At 35.1% G+C, this 15,645-nt stretch overlaps 2 protein-coding genes across 2 annotated transcripts; one reads left to right on the top strand and one right to left on the bottom strand.

Annotated features, from left to right (window-relative positions):
• The first annotated feature begins 1,650 nt into the window (after window positions 1-1,650).
• LOC129304526 (ethylene-responsive transcription factor ERF024-like) lies at window positions 1,651-3,113 on the top strand. Its single transcript, XM_054944211.1, has one exon. The coding sequence runs from the start codon at window positions 1,831-1,833 to the stop codon at window positions 2,374-2,376; it is 546 nt and encodes a 181-aa protein (XP_054800186.1). The 5' UTR covers window positions 1,651-1,830; the 3' UTR covers window positions 2,377-3,113.
• Window positions 3,114-13,718: 10,605 nt separating this feature from the next.
• Window positions 13,719-15,375, bottom strand: LOC129306624 (UPF0481 protein At3g47200). Its single transcript, XM_054947305.1, has one exon. It carries the CDS (start codon window positions 15,341-15,343, stop codon window positions 13,931-13,933), a length of 1,413 nt encoding a protein of 470 aa, XP_054803280.1. The 5' UTR covers window positions 15,344-15,375; the 3' UTR covers window positions 13,719-13,930.
• Between the last annotated feature and the right edge of the window lie 270 nt (window positions 15,376-15,645).

Below are 15,645 nucleotides of genomic sequence, written 5' to 3'. Positions count from 1 at the left end.
ATTTCATGTGCAGCAATATTAGGTCTTTCTTTTTTGGGGCCAAAAAGTATGAGTTATTGCTGTTTTAATACATTCGACTTTTCTAGTGAAAAAAAAGTTCTAGAGAGAACCTTGATAGACACAAAAAAAGAAAAGTGCGTCCAATAGAAGTGCGGATAATACATACATACGCGTTATAATTTAAAATACACCTGAATTAATTAGAAAGAGAACTAATCTATACAATGCACCAATACCAAAAAGATCATTCAAGTATTAGCCAAAAAAAAAAAGATCATTCAAGTATTGTAATTAAAGTAAGAAACCTCACGTCAAAAAGTAATGTCTTCATGCATACGAATAGCCTTGCACACTCAATGAACTTGTAAATATATAAAGAGTGGGACAAAAGAAAAGTGTGTATAAGTAGATAATTAAACCTTTTTCCTAAGTGAATCATTGGAATAATCATTTTATCATTAATATTTGGTAAATAAAGTATGTGTGTTAGATAAAATTTAGTAACACTTGTGAGAGAAGATGATGATGCACACAGTGGCAAAGCCACATACGCTCGATGGGGGCATACACACCCCTCAATTGGGAGGAAATTATAAATGAATAGTACATATTTTGCTATTTTACCTTCTCCAACCACCTTCTCTAACCACAAAATTTTGAATCCTTTGAAATCTAGGCCCTTTTTGTGAATGTTTTAATTTAAGTCCAGCTATGAATTAACTAAGTACAAAACTCTAATATGATTTTTAGAAAAGAATATACTTATTTATTTAACTTTTTTAAAATCTCTGATTAATTATTATATATTTTTATATATAAATAATACCATAAATTAGTGACTTATATGGAAGGAAATATTTTTAATAGCATTTGACAATAAGTAGGGGACAATTATAAAATATATGATTATTTTTAAAAAAATATTAAATAATTTGTTTGAATTATTATTTTAAAAATTAATCTGCACCCCTAACATAAGTTCCTGCTCTGCCACTGACGATATACATGTATGAAGATGATGATGCGCTCGCGTGTGAGAGAGAGACCCCATAATTCAGTACTAATATCACCCGTGGTCGGCTTCGGTAACTAGCGCCCAGAAACACTGGGATGTATTGATGCCTTGCGGGCCGAGGTCGACATGAATGCTAACTTAAAATATACTTGCTAGAAACTTAATGGTGCCTATTAGACTCAATTCGATCTCTCCTATGAGTTGACCAAATAAAACTACTTTAGAGTACTTTACATGGAGAATCGATGTAGATGTTTCATCAGCTGGGCGCGCCATGTTGCCATGTCTTGAGTTGCACCACATATCCTCTTCCTACCTAATCCAATGGAGGAAAAACAAGGAGGAAAAAAAAGGAAACAAGAGACCTTCAAGTTTACTCTCATGTCTTTAGTCTTCATTCAAAAAATCATCACACATCAGAAAAACTATTGATCAATCGTATCCACTGTTAAGTTAAAATCCATGTCCTCACATCTTATGACCCACCAATGTGCATATCACATCAATGTTTATAGAAAAAAACGAAGTGGGAATGGTAGTGAAGAATATGTATTGGGAAAGAGCAATATATATATATATATAAATATATATATATTTTCGTGTTTTCCCCTGGAACGTGGGTTGAGAAACACGGTCTCCAACCCAGACATCCAACACTTACTAAGCTGGCTTACAACCGGCTCTCGGCACACGGCAGTTCAGCAACAACTGGTTTGCACTCGTATTCTATCTTGCAACTGCTTCTTCTTCCTCCCATAAATGGCTTCCCCCAACCGTCAACTGCCGCAAGGAATCATCGAACCAAGAATCACAAGATGCTTAGTAGTAGCAGAAGCAAATCTTCCACCGGTCGCCACCCTGTTTACAAGGGAGTGAGGCGTCGGAGCAGCGGCAAATGGGTGTCTGAAATCCGGGAGCCCAAGAAGCCCAACAGGATTTGGCTGGGCACATTCCCTACCCCTGAAATGGCCGCCGTCGCCTACGACGTCGCTGCCCTTGCTCTCAAGGGCAAGCATGCCGAGCTCAACTTCCCCGACTCCGCTTCTTCCTTGCCCGTGCCGGCGTCTACCTCTCCCTCTGATATTCAGGTGGCTGCAGCCAGCGCCGCAGCCGCCGCCGGGGCTGCTAAAGATGCTTTGTCTGCGGCCACTGGGGAGTCTTCTGCTTCAGTGTCACTGAAAGACAGCGAAACGGGAGCGGCGGAGGAGTTTGTGGATGAGGATTTGATCTTTGATATGCCAAATGTGCTGCTCAATATGGCAGAAGGACTGATGCTCTCTCCTCCTCCGCTGGATTGGGATGCTGCTGCTCCCCAAGATTACATGTCTCAGGATCCACACCTTTGGAACTTCCGTCCCTAATTCATCACCTCCTTTATCTCCTTATATTATATAATTATAGATATATATATATATATATATACACGCACACTAATGCTTGAACCGAAAATTACAACAACAACAACAACAACAACAATAATAATAAAGGTGATCTGTAGTAATAAATTATGGGAGAGCTCTCACATTGAAACTTGCTTCCGCATGACGAAATTAATGGAATGTACGAGTGTCAGTGGTGTGTGCATCTTTTCTTCCCTTACATTTGCTTCATTTCCCCTTCTATACAGACCCTTATATGTGACGCTTGCTGCTGTCCTCAAAATATTGTAAAATGCTTTTTCATATATATCTATATATGGTGATGCAATGTACGATAATCAAACGAGCTTTTCAGTGTTCTCTTCTGAGGTTAGAGTTGCGGACCGTGTTTCTTGAATCATGTAAAAACCCCCCTTGCTTGCCTTGAAATAACAGTGCGTCAAAAGTCCCGTGTAATATTAATCATCTGGGTTACCTTTGCCTTGGACGCCCGACCACTTTAGGTTTTGCCAATAAAGTTGAAGGTCTGAGTCTCTTCGCGCACCTGTACAAGTTACAGCTTCGCTGCTTAATTTGAGTCCTGCATTATTCTCGCGAGCCCAGATATACGGATATATAGCCTTCCAACCTTGTTGGAAACTAGCAAGTTTATACTTTGTTTGAAGTTCCGATTCTGATCATCTGATGGATAAAAGAATTGCTCTGATGTACGTGTTCTATATTTCTATTTCATCCTCCTCGCCAGGTTCTCGGTTCTCAACGATAAAAAGAGTCGAGAGAAAATAAACATGCCTGGTTTGATAAAGAAATTAAAGTGAGCAAGTGGGAAGATTATAGTCAATAAGAATGGATGATTATTCTGTTGAATTAGTGGGCTGCTGCTGTCGCAACAACGTTCCAACCAACTCTACCTTCTCTCAAGATTATATGTGCGAGAATTAATGATTAATATTGAAGCATCAACAAGCTTCTTTTTAGAGCTCAAGCTTGTGGCTCTCCCTCTCCTTACCCTTTGTCGACGTACGTGTCATTCTGAAGAAGAAGGGCCCGTCAGACGTGGCATTCCCATGGTGGAAAACAGATTCCATTTTATTTTGGGCATCGCAAACATATACCACTGAACTGAAGACGACATTTCACCTTCCTCTGATAGTGATTGCCTTACGGCACGTAATTCTTGTGTCTTAAATATAATGGGTATTATATATCTATGTACAACGTTTCCTTTTGCGCGTGTGCGTGTGCGTGTGCGTGTGTTTTTTTTTTTTTTTGGGGGGGGGGTTGGGCAGATGTTTTTCAACCAAGAAACTAACACGTTTGCAAAAAGCAACTCACGGTAAAGCTTTTGCTAATTACTCCTATGATATTATAAGATACTTTTATTATACCCCCAATATTAGTTAATTATCTTTTAAAATTATACATTTTTTTTATAATGTTTACCTGTATTTAATAAAGTGTCTTACTTAAAAAATTGTATTAATTATATTATTGCACACCTAATTAAGGGTATTTTTAGAAAAATGTTGTTAATGATATGTTCAAACATACAAAATGCCTGATGTTTTTTTTAACATAATACTTTAAAAAATGACTTTATAATATTGAATAAAGGAAGTAATTAGGTACAAATTGTTCATTTTCCCTTTGAGGTTAGAGAGAGAGAGAGAGAGAGCCTGAATTGTATGACGATTTAAGGGTGAGGATACTAGCTATCTCAATTTCTAGAAAAATCAATAGACACTCTTTCCACAAAGAAATAATCTGATCCACACGAATTAAGCGGAGGCCATAGAGGGTCTTGATTCTGAATGATTTGCTTCGTAACCATTGTTTTAGATTGTCTCGCTTCTTTGACTTTGGAAAGAGATGCTAAAATCTGAAATAAAGACAAATCAATTTGTACATAGCGAAAAGAGTATTTAGCTTTAATTAAATCATTTAAAATATTTTTGGCCAACAATAATTTGTGTTTATATTTATATAGTCTTGTTTTATGTTATAGATATAAATTACAGGGCAGTATATCAAAACAATTCAGCATGTTACTGTTTTTAATTTTATGTTGAAATTCGATATTTTCTTTTCTTTAGGCAGCCAAGATTTTCTCTTCTTCATTGGTGAAAAAATGTAATAATATCTAATATATTATTGAATTGAGAGTTTTGTCACGATCTAAAGTCGTATAAATATAATGAGAAGAGTATATATAGTCGAAATAATATTTGGCTAACTACGTATAATCGAAAAATTAAAGAACGTTTTTTTATTAAAAATAGAAATTACATTATATTTTTTAATAAAAGAGAATATCATCCAATAATGAATAGGATTGAGCTCTACTCCATCCGGTATTAAATATAAGACCTAATTAACTCATTCATGAAAATAAAGAAAATTAATTAAGTTGGTTTTTTGACATTATTTCCTAACAAATGCATATCACTTTTTATAAAATACCCTTCTTTTAATAAGGGTAATGTAGAAAAAAATTAAATAAGGGAGATAAAGAAGATTAATGTCATATATTTAAGATGTAAAAAATCATTTAAATTATTAAATAGGCCTTGTATTTAGAAAAGGAGGGAGCAATAATAATACTAATATATTTGGATAGACAGAAATAAGGATACGATGGAGACTAATATTAGTACAAAAATGGAATGGGAAGCTAATATCGCGTACGTGTTTGTGAACTAACACTTGAGTGGTAAGTCAAAGTTTCATTTCATCATGTTACTGTATTTTTTTTTTTAAAAGAAATAAATGCATGCAGCATGTTTGCATCAGTTCAAAAGATTTAAAATATATTTAATTTTATATATATAGAGAGAGAGAGACAGAGAGGTCGGGAGATCGAAATGCCTGATTTTTTTTAAGCAAACAGCGTCGGGGGAGATCTGCTGGTATAATGGTATAATGGGATAGAAGGGGTTAGGAGAGAAAGTCAAGTGAAGACATAATTAGAGTAATAAGCAATGGCTTAAGCACCACCAAAACCATAATTGACTTTTGTATGCTCTCGCTATTCACCACATACACTCCCTCTCACGAAGGGGCTCTCGCTCCGCCGCTTTTAGGATGCATGGTACGACTATATATAATATTACAACTGTCTCATGTATAATAACCCCCACCACGATCACTTGCTTAGTGCTCAGCTGCTTGCTTAGTTTGATATGCGCTGGATTCTTACCTCAACTAACTTAACTGCTCTCAGAGCTGTCAAATGTTTTTGCTTCTATATCTCTGCCTACATGATCACATCCTTTTCAATCCATATTCCCTTCCCTTCGATTCGAATTCCCAAAACACACTGCTATTTAATTGGGTGCTTCTGGGATCCGGTGGATCACACTATCCAACATACCATTACATTATCAACTTCAGTGCTACAGATTTATTTTTTAAACACATACTCTCTCTGCTCCCTACCATACCATAGGGCATTTTTTAGAAAGATTATTTTATTCTTAATAGAAGGTACATAGATACTTATTATCATTTTTCAATTTTATCTTTGTTATAAGTCAAATTTTATGGTCTATCATATGTTTGTATGTCTTTTTTCTTAACTTTAACAGGGGTAAAGCTGGATTTCTTTTCATTTTAAGATGCATTTAATGAATTAACTATTATTCCTTCCAATAAAATAATTAAAAACGCTTTATAATAGAAATAGAGGGTGTGCGTTGTCTTGAACAAAGAATGAGGAGTTTCGAACTCCAAAGGCCACCGCCATCTTTCAAATTAAATTTCTTTATTTTTCTTTTTCTCTTTGTCAAAAAATTCTTTATTTTCATCCTCTCGTATTCGTTCAAACTTTTTTGTTTTTTTAAAAAATGTGTTTACGAAGATATCTTTGGTACATTCCCATTGTTTCTTTAATGTTTCTAACATGCACTTTTTAAATCTGTAGTGTTCTCTATAACTTTTATAGTCTTTTCACAAACATAATTAATAAGCTATCTTGCTTTATATTGTCCATATATATTATTGATAATCTTATATCTATTCCCTTAAAATTAGTTAAGAAAACATAAATTTGCCAATAAGTTGCATAAAATAAAATGCCAAGATCTATTGAACAAAGTGCGCCTCGTTAATGTCTTGTTAAATGTTGAGCTTAGAGACGCCTTATTCGAAAAACTAAGACTAGCAGTGTAACATCCCAATTTAAATTTTAATAGTTAATTTGGATTAATAGAAATTTAAAAAATAAATAATATTTAGAGGTAAGAAAATTAGTAAGAGATGATTATTAAATCTACTTAGGATATAATTCTAAAAAAAATTAAAAAAATAATAATAAAAAATATTATTAAATTATTATTATTATTATTATTATATAAAAAAAAAGAAAAGAAAAGGTGTAAAAACAAGAAAGGAGAAGAACAAGGAAACTTTCGGCTGCCGCACATCAATAATGAATATAAAATAAAAAAAAGGGAGAGAGAGAAAAGAAGAAATAATAATAAAAAAAAGATGTGGGACCCACTGAATTTTTATAAAACTCACCCGTTTCCTTTCATTTCTTCAATTCTTTTCCTGCGCGCGAGCTGAGGCAGAGAGAAGCGAGTCGCCGGTGTGAAATATCTAAATTTTTAAGGTAAGAGTTTTTAATAGGATATTTAGGGTGTGATTTTAAGCTTTTCAAGACTAAGTAAGTGTTCTAAAAAATTTTCTTAGTCATCCTTCTTCTTTAATTTCTGAGTTTGTAGTGTTAGAAAATTTAAGATCTGGAAGAGGGATGAATTTATGTTGAATAAATATGGTTTTTGAGGTTGTCAGTAGTATAAAAAATGTTCTAGAGTATAAATTTATTGATGATCTTTGAATTTGTGGCTTATGGATCAAATTCTAAACTAGATCTAAAAATATATGTTGATTTATTGAGGTTTAGATGATTATTTGGGATGAGAAATGAATTATTATGGTTATAGGATTATGATTCTAAGCTAAAGACTCAATTTTTAATTTTTGGGTATTTTAGGTACGAATTTATGAAATAAAAAGAAAATTTTGATAATAGAAATTAGTTTAGAAGTTGATTTTTAGATTATTAATTTTTATTGATAATTAAAAGAGGAGTTAAAAATTTTACTTAATAGTATTAACTATAGATTTGTATTAAGATTGAGATTAGGAATTATGTTATATTTTTAATTCTATTATTAGAATTATTTTATTAGTTTCAAAAATTGAAACTAATATTTATAAATAATATGTTATTTGTAGATTGTATTACTGGTGAAGATTGTGGTGAGAGAGAAATTTTAAGGAATAATTTATTGAAAAAGCCACAAGGTAACCATGCTTTTAATTTGTGATTAGTGTTACTTCATGTTAATTGGGTGATTATTGAGAAAATTATGAATTTTGTAATATTGTATAATTGTATAATATTATTATGAATTTGTTTAATTATTGTGAGAAGTGTTGGGAGACTTGCTATTATTGTTGTATTTATGTGCCACGTGGTACGCCCCTATTGGAGCTCAATAGGTGGCTTGTAAGGGCTCGGGCTAATCTACCTTTAGTCGGGTAATTTAGCACCGAGTGAGGGTTACGGCTTGAGGTTAATGGAGGGATATAAGGATGGTTATTTGTGTGTATTGTAATATTTCATATATTTGTTGGAATTATATTATTTTTAATTCTCACTTAGTAAGCACACACTTAACTGTTTGTATACACTATCATAAATTGGCTTTAGTTACTAGGACTTTTGAGTCTCATTATGTGGTTAACAATTTTCAGGAGAAGAGCCACGAGTGACACGTGGAGGAGTCCCAGAGGCTTAGTGATATAAATTCACTGTCTCTTTTGAGTATTTAATTTATGATTTATAATGTGTTATATTACCAATATTAGGACTTTTTTGTTTATTGTCAATTATATGAATATATAAATGTAATCATGCCTTTCAAACTATTTCTATTTTTGGTACAATTTGGATGACTGTAATTTTAATATTTGGTTTACTTTGAATTGGTTAAAATGGCATGATTATAAAGCCAAATAACTGGCTTATGTTGAAAATTGACTAAATTGCTTATTTTACTTGTTAGGAGTATAAGGATGGACAAATGTGATTTAGTTTACTTGTTGGGAGTATAAAGATGGACAAATGTGATTAAGCCTAATGGCATGTGGGAGGTAAAAATTTATCTGAAATGTTATAGTGTGTAAGTTGAAGCCAATTATAAAATATTTTATATTAAAATTATTAATATAAAAATGTGTTGGGTGGCTGTAACTCAATTATGGTTGAGTTAAATTATTAAAAAAAAATTGGTGTGTTACAAGCAGCAGCGAACCAAACATGCGCGGTGGTCAGAACGGCGCTTTTGATTTTTCCTGGGCCGAATTTCATCCACGCAAGCCAGCCGAGACACAGCTATATTATGCAAACCTTTCTGAATTTCATTAATTAGTGACCGTCTGATCATTCCAAATGAAGGTTAAAAGAACTAAAAAGAAATTCAAGAATACGTCAATATAACCTTAACTAGAAAGACACATGGCGTCACAAACTGGGCATGCCTTGGAGACCTGATGGCTTGCTCATGATATATACAGCGATGGAGAAACTCACTTCCTGTCTTCCTCTTTGACGACTGCTTCTGCAACTACGGTTCGTACCTTGAAGCGCTCAAGCTTGTGCAATGATTCGTGATCAATACCTCGCGATTGAATGTCTGTAGTGTGCTGGAATAATCCGCCCCTGCAGGCATGCTCTAATTTGGTGAATATACCTTCCACTTCCGATTTCAGGCGATCACTTGCTCTGCCTTCATGTGGAAGTGTGCGGTCATCATGCCACACGCTGTCCATGTAAGTATGTTTCATAGCTTCATCACCCTGCACCTGGAATCTCGTATCCATGTTTGGAGTTTGGATGCTCATATCATAGCTGTAAGGTGGTCTTGCGGGTTGAGGAAATTGGTTTACCACCTGTCTCTCAGTGCCGGAAGTCATCATTCTCAAAACAACGCGCGAGAGGGACCAACGAAGGCTAGCTCTTTGTTGATTCAATTTGATTAGTTGCTTCTTCTTTCTAAATATATGGATGAGAGATGAATCCAATGATGATGAGTAGTGTAAGAACGCGAAAAACTTGAATGCCTCGATCTATGTATGCATTGGCCTGGGTGGCCTATATATATATATATATATAGTGACGAGACGAGGCTGGGAACTCTTGGAAATGGTAAGTTAGCGTTGACAAATCAAACGTCAAGAAGGGAGGCCAATTCTTGCGGTGCTTATTGCATAGTCTTTCACGTCTTGTTATCCTGCAAAAGACCATTCCAAGACCGTTATGGAATGAGTAAATGAGGTTGATATTTCTTCGAGAGGGACTATGCTGGAAGTTTCCCTTGGGCCAGCACAACAAAAATGGAGTATTTGACAGGAAACTCAATTGGATGACCGCCCATCGAGATTACCCGGATTTTATTCACGACTCACGCGTTTTGGTGCAGACTGGTTGAATTGATTTTTTGCCTCTTATTTACTGCGCAGTGCATGGCTTTGGAAATTAGTTTTTTCTATATATGCATTCAAAACACTACACTCTACGCTGATGTTAAGTTGATTCTAATAGAATTTAGAATGTGATCTACGACATGATGGGGTGATGGCCGGGTCACCATCCAAACAGGACTAGCTCTTGGAGCTTGAAACGTCAGAGCTTACTCGCGAAAGATGCCGTAAATTGAAGTCTTTCGTTTTCATTTCCCAGTTCATGCCTCGCGGCTGTTTTAGGGTTGAACGTCAATGAGGATTTCGTTCTTCTTCTTCACATAAAAAAATCTATAAATCTATATATTTACACCTATATATATTTATTATAATACAGAATTTATAAAAAAATCGTCCAAATTTATATTATTCGCAAATCAAGTATTATTTGCCAAATTTCTTGAACTAGCCTGTCCTTTGAAAAGTTCGATACGGTGCTGCGAGTATTTTATATATCCTCTGGCCTCTCGAAATAAAAGGAATGGAAAACTCTGACTTGATCTGTGCCTTGGGCGGGGTACGTACGTTGAATTTCAAATGCGATCATGTTTCTTTTCTTTTTTCTTTTTTATAACAAAGTGTGTAAGACAATGCTACCTACAATGCTCTAAGATATCCCGAAGGTTGGAAGATTCCATGAAGCCCAGCAGTCGCAGCCAATCCAGCCTTGGCAAGAAAATCTGCAGCCATATTGCACTCACGACACGCATGATGAAGATGAATAATCCAATCTCTTTCGAGCAGGTGCCTGACTTCCAGAATCAAGTCATGATCGAAGTGTTCACGGTTTGGTGCCACTTTCACAGCCTCGAGAGCCTCCATGGTATCCAAACTTAAGCACGTACGACTCTCCTTGCACCAGTGTCCCACGCCATCTTCAGTCCTAAAAGCAGAGCCCAGATTTCAGCTGAAAGGCTATCAGTGCAATTAACTCTGCCAGCGAAACCCCAAAGGAGTTCTGCTAGCACAATCATTTTTCATTTCTTAAAGATTGTGTTTGGACAAGTGAATTTAAGTTAAAAATTTAAATTTAAAATTTTATATTTAAAATATCACATTTAAAATTTATAAAATCTAAATTTTTTGTTTAGATCATGTAAAAAATTTTAAATTATAATATTAAAATCATTTGTTTGAAGCCAAAGTAAAATTCCAAGTTGGTGGAAGTCGACTGTCTCATCCTATTCGTCACCTTCAGTCCGGTCTCGATAGAAATTGGTCGTCCCATTTTGTTAGTCGCCATTGGTCTAGTCTTGACTGCCACTGTCTGTTTGGTCTTGATAGAAGTCAGCCATCCTATCTAGGTCGGTGCATGCGGTCTTGTCTTGGTAGAAGCCTCTTGTCTACTCTAGATCACCTAGTCCTTGCTGCAATCGACAATGTACTCTCAATCAACAACAGTGGTTTGATCCCGATTAATGGTGGTGGCTTGGTTTTGTTAGCTTCAACAATCCAGTTCAATTACTTTAGGTGGGTCGATCAAGCCTTTGTGGATGGGGCAAATAACAAAAGAGATTAAGCTATGATTTAAAATAATAAAAATTTAAAAAAAAATAAATTACAAAAATATTGAGAACTTGAATTTAGATTTAAGTTAAATTTAAATTCATATATTTTAATTATCCAAATAATAAATTTGGCTCAAATTTAAATTCACATGTATCCAAACATAATATAATTTCATTCTTTCAGTTAATTTTTTTAAATATAAAATCAATGTTGAATTTGATATTGCAGCAATATCAATAAAAAAATATATAAATTAATTTTAAAAAAAATGCATGATTCCAATTTCCAGCAAAGGAGCTTAGGGCGCTTCCCCGGGTCAAGTCTTTCAGAATTCTGATTGACCGGAAGGTACCGGAAGCCGCTAGCTACCTTGACTCCTTGCTCCACCCGCATTTCTCCCCTACCACTACAAGAAACCCTTGACTGGCAGGAATATATCCGTATCATCAATAAATTGCTTTTGTTATTTTAAAATTTTAGTCATTCCCTAATTATTTAACCATTGATTAATAAAAAAGTTAAGGCCAAAAATAGCAGTAACCTTTTCTCCAACATCTAATATTTTTAAATAAACAAAGGTGCAATAATGCACACCACTTTGTTATGATAAGTATAACAATACCCATTCTGTTAAATTTGATTAAAATTTATTAATGTTGATTGTTAAAAGAAACAAACAAAAGGTATAAAAATATTCATAAATTTTTTTCTTGAACCTTCTAATATCATAAAGTGGACAATGATATATAGATACCTATTAATTTTATAAAATAGATCAACATCCTCTAATTCATTAAGTTTTATTTTTAAAACTTCATAGCTAATATCAAGTTCTTTTAACAGATTGGAAAATGTTAGATCAGTAATTTGAATTAAACTTGATGAGCCAACTCAAATAAACTTAAAAAAAAATTTGGACTAGACTTGGTAATTTAAAAAAAATTTACTTCAATCTTATTCAACGGACTCAATAAGCCAAAAGGAATTCAAATCAAGCCCAAACTTGAGTAAGCTTAGTCCAAAAATTTGAATTCTTTTTTATTATTAATAAAATTCCAATAAAAACTGAAATTGGTTAAAAAAGAATAAATAAAATGATATTTAATAATTTGAGTATTCGGCCAAACTAAATAAACCTGCAAACTCAAGTTGTTAAGGGTGAGCTTAGCTACTTGGATTTTCTTTTGTAATGTTTGCTTCCTTCTTTTTTAATAGTTAACATTAATTAACTAATGTTAGTCAAATTTAATGAAATGAAAACTATTGCATGTTGTATTCATTATAACCAGTTTATGGATATTGTTACACTTTTATTCACTTAAATATATTGGATGTTTTTTGAGAAAGAGAAAATAAATTGTTGGATAATTTTGACTTGTAACCCTTAATAAAATAGTAACAAATAGATAAAGTCTACCTATCATTAAATTTTGCATATCATAACAAAAATACTACGACCATCAAATCAAATCAAACTTTGTTATAATTTAAGTAACGGGGTAAATCTATATAGATAACCTGCCCCGTTATTAATATTATTATTCATCGAATTATTAGTACCTCCTCCTAAATAGGAGTCGTCTTCTTTGTCTTCGTGCTTTTTTTTTTCTTTTTATCAGCACTAACTGGAGTCTTCAAGTTAATATTGATGGCCCTTGGAGTCATACAGTTTCAGCTCCCATCTACCATTCATTTATAGACTTTAAGAAACACGCACGCTTTTAAGTTCTAATTATATCTAAGGCCAAAAAAAGGTTACCCTTCCCTATCTTAAATTATAAGATATTTTTAAATAATATCTCACATATTAATAAAATTCATTAAATACCTTTTATAATTTTATTTTTGCAAGACAAGAATATAAACTTTTACAAATATTACCCTCTTAATATTCTATTGATAAAAGAATATTGAAGAGATATGAGAAGGATAATATTAAAAAAGTATCATTAATGAAATCTTATCTTTATTTAAGTGTCTTATATTTTAAAATATTAAATCATTCTTAAAAAGTACTCCCTCCGGTCCCATTTATAAGTCCAATTTTAGAAGGTGTATTTGGTCCCATTTATAAGTCATGGTGCGTCTTTTTAGGTAATATTTGAGAGGTATTTTCAAAATTACCCTTCATGAGAGAGAAAAAGTAACAGGACATTACTTTTTAGATTTGTTATATAGGGGCATGTTTGAAATTTTACTTACTTTTATTCCTTATACTTTTATTGTATTGGTATTGATGAGGTTGGTACAAATGACTTATAAATAGGACCGGAGGGAGTATATTATAATTTGAGATGGAAGGATTATAATTTATAACAATATTCCTCTAAACAAAATGGTATCCATCGATGAACGACGCGATTTTGACGGAATCAACTAACTTACATCGGGGGGTAAAACTGTCTACAGGTGCAGCATATAACATTGAAATCGTTCACTCCCTAACTTGTATTCGGCGACCTACTACTAAAGCCTGTGACTAGACTAAGAACGATCGGTTTCATGATGAAAAGGTCTGAACGGCGGTGAAGTAGGTCTGAGCCACCGTGAGAACCAGCAAGACAAATGCAGCCAGCGCGGATATAAAGGACCAGGGTGTGTCAAAATAGGTGTACTTGAAGCTCGCCCACTGAACGTGCAACCCGCTCCGATAGTAACGATGAACATCATTGAACAATTGAGACAAGTAACACATATCTATATCAAACGCCACCTCTTTTCCTGCGCCGTTGATGAAATGGGCGACTTCCCCATCCGTGCCAAAATGGTTCTCTATTATGTTCCGATCGCATAGATACTCAACGTCCCTGTGAGTGTTTATGAGGCAATCCAAGAGGGTGACGTAGGTGGTGATGTCCATGGAGCAACCGTTGTAGCACTGCTCGAAGGCCTCGCAGTTGAGCAAGAAAGAGCTCATGAAATCGTCGATTGTGATGGTGGGCATTTCTATGACGCCGTGCCTGAATGTTACATCCAGGAAGCTATCTCTCTCCCTGCGAGTGATTTTAATCCCGGCGCTGCGAAGTTTAGAGACGCAGTAGATGACGTGGGTCGGCGTAGGGACCCTCTTTTTTTCTCTATCCGGGTTGGGTATGAAGCTGCACCGAACCAAATCCAGCAAATGTTTTCCCTTGAGACGAGGGAAGCGGGCGATGACTTCGTCCGGCCGTTGCGTTGAATTGTTGAAGAATTGGAGGGCGAGAGAGGACAGTGTTGGGGTTGAATCTTCTGGAGGCAATTTTGAGAGTTCGTACAAGCGTTCCAGGATGAAATAAGGGATCTGATTCTCGACCTTGAGAAAATCCCTGTAGAGAGAAGGGAGTATCCAGGACATGGTGACGAGGGGGTCATCGGGTTCGAAGGGGACCAATCTCCCAACTTTGCGGAACAATTCGAGGATGAAACAGCCATCAAGAACCATCATTTCAATAAAGTCGTGAGAGTTAAGGGGGATGGATTCGGAGTAACAATCTCGGGCTTCAGATTCCACAGGGGCTATGGCTTTCAAGTAGTCCTCCAGGCCTAAGCCTTGGACGTGGGTTCTGGAGAGCAAAGAACCCAGATAGCGCCACTTGTGCTCCTGAATCATATTCAAGCGAGGCTGGGCGAGGTGATAAGGACCTATGGATGCGATACGGGGCTGGTAGACTTTTCCGTTAACGTCGGCTAAGCTGGTCGGGGCTCTGAAGATGCAGCAAGACTTCTTACCCGCGGTTTTGCTAAGTAATTTTGGGTCCTGGGAAATGTTCTTCAGCATCGAAGCCAACCTCTCTTCATCCACTTTCCAGATATCAATTACGTGGTGATTACCCTCTCCCTCCATCGCTGACCGCGAAGCTGCTTGGCTCGCAATTGCCTCAATCGGACCTGTTAACGCCACTTCCCACCTCAAGCCATACACGTAGCCGGGCATAGATTTCAACTAATCATTTACAAGACCATTTCTTAAATTATAGCCGCCACACGCACGCATGGGCGCAATTTCTAGTTTTTATATATGTGTGAATTGTTAAAGATACAGCTCTCCCTATCACAACTGGATAGGCAACGTCCTCGTTTTGAAATTGAATGTTACTCGGCTGGGCCTATGATATTGTTTTTGGTAGGATTGGAAAACATTTGAGCTCCATTTTTTTAAAATACTTCATTTCCTAAAATCCAACCTCTATATAAAAGGTTTAGAGTTGAGAGCTTTTATTTTTTTTAACTTTTTAA

Source organism: Prosopis cineraria, unplaced genomic scaffold (assembly GCF_029017545.1).
Source record: "Prosopis cineraria cultivar Desert tree isolate PC_DT_omini unplaced genomic scaffold, ASM2901754v1 PC3, whole genome shotgun sequence".
In the NCBI taxonomy this organism is placed as follows: Eukaryota; Viridiplantae; Streptophyta; class Magnoliopsida; order Fabales; family Fabaceae; genus Prosopis; species Prosopis cineraria.
Note: the sequence above shows the minus strand (reverse complement) of the source record. Positions and strands in the feature narration are given on the sequence as shown.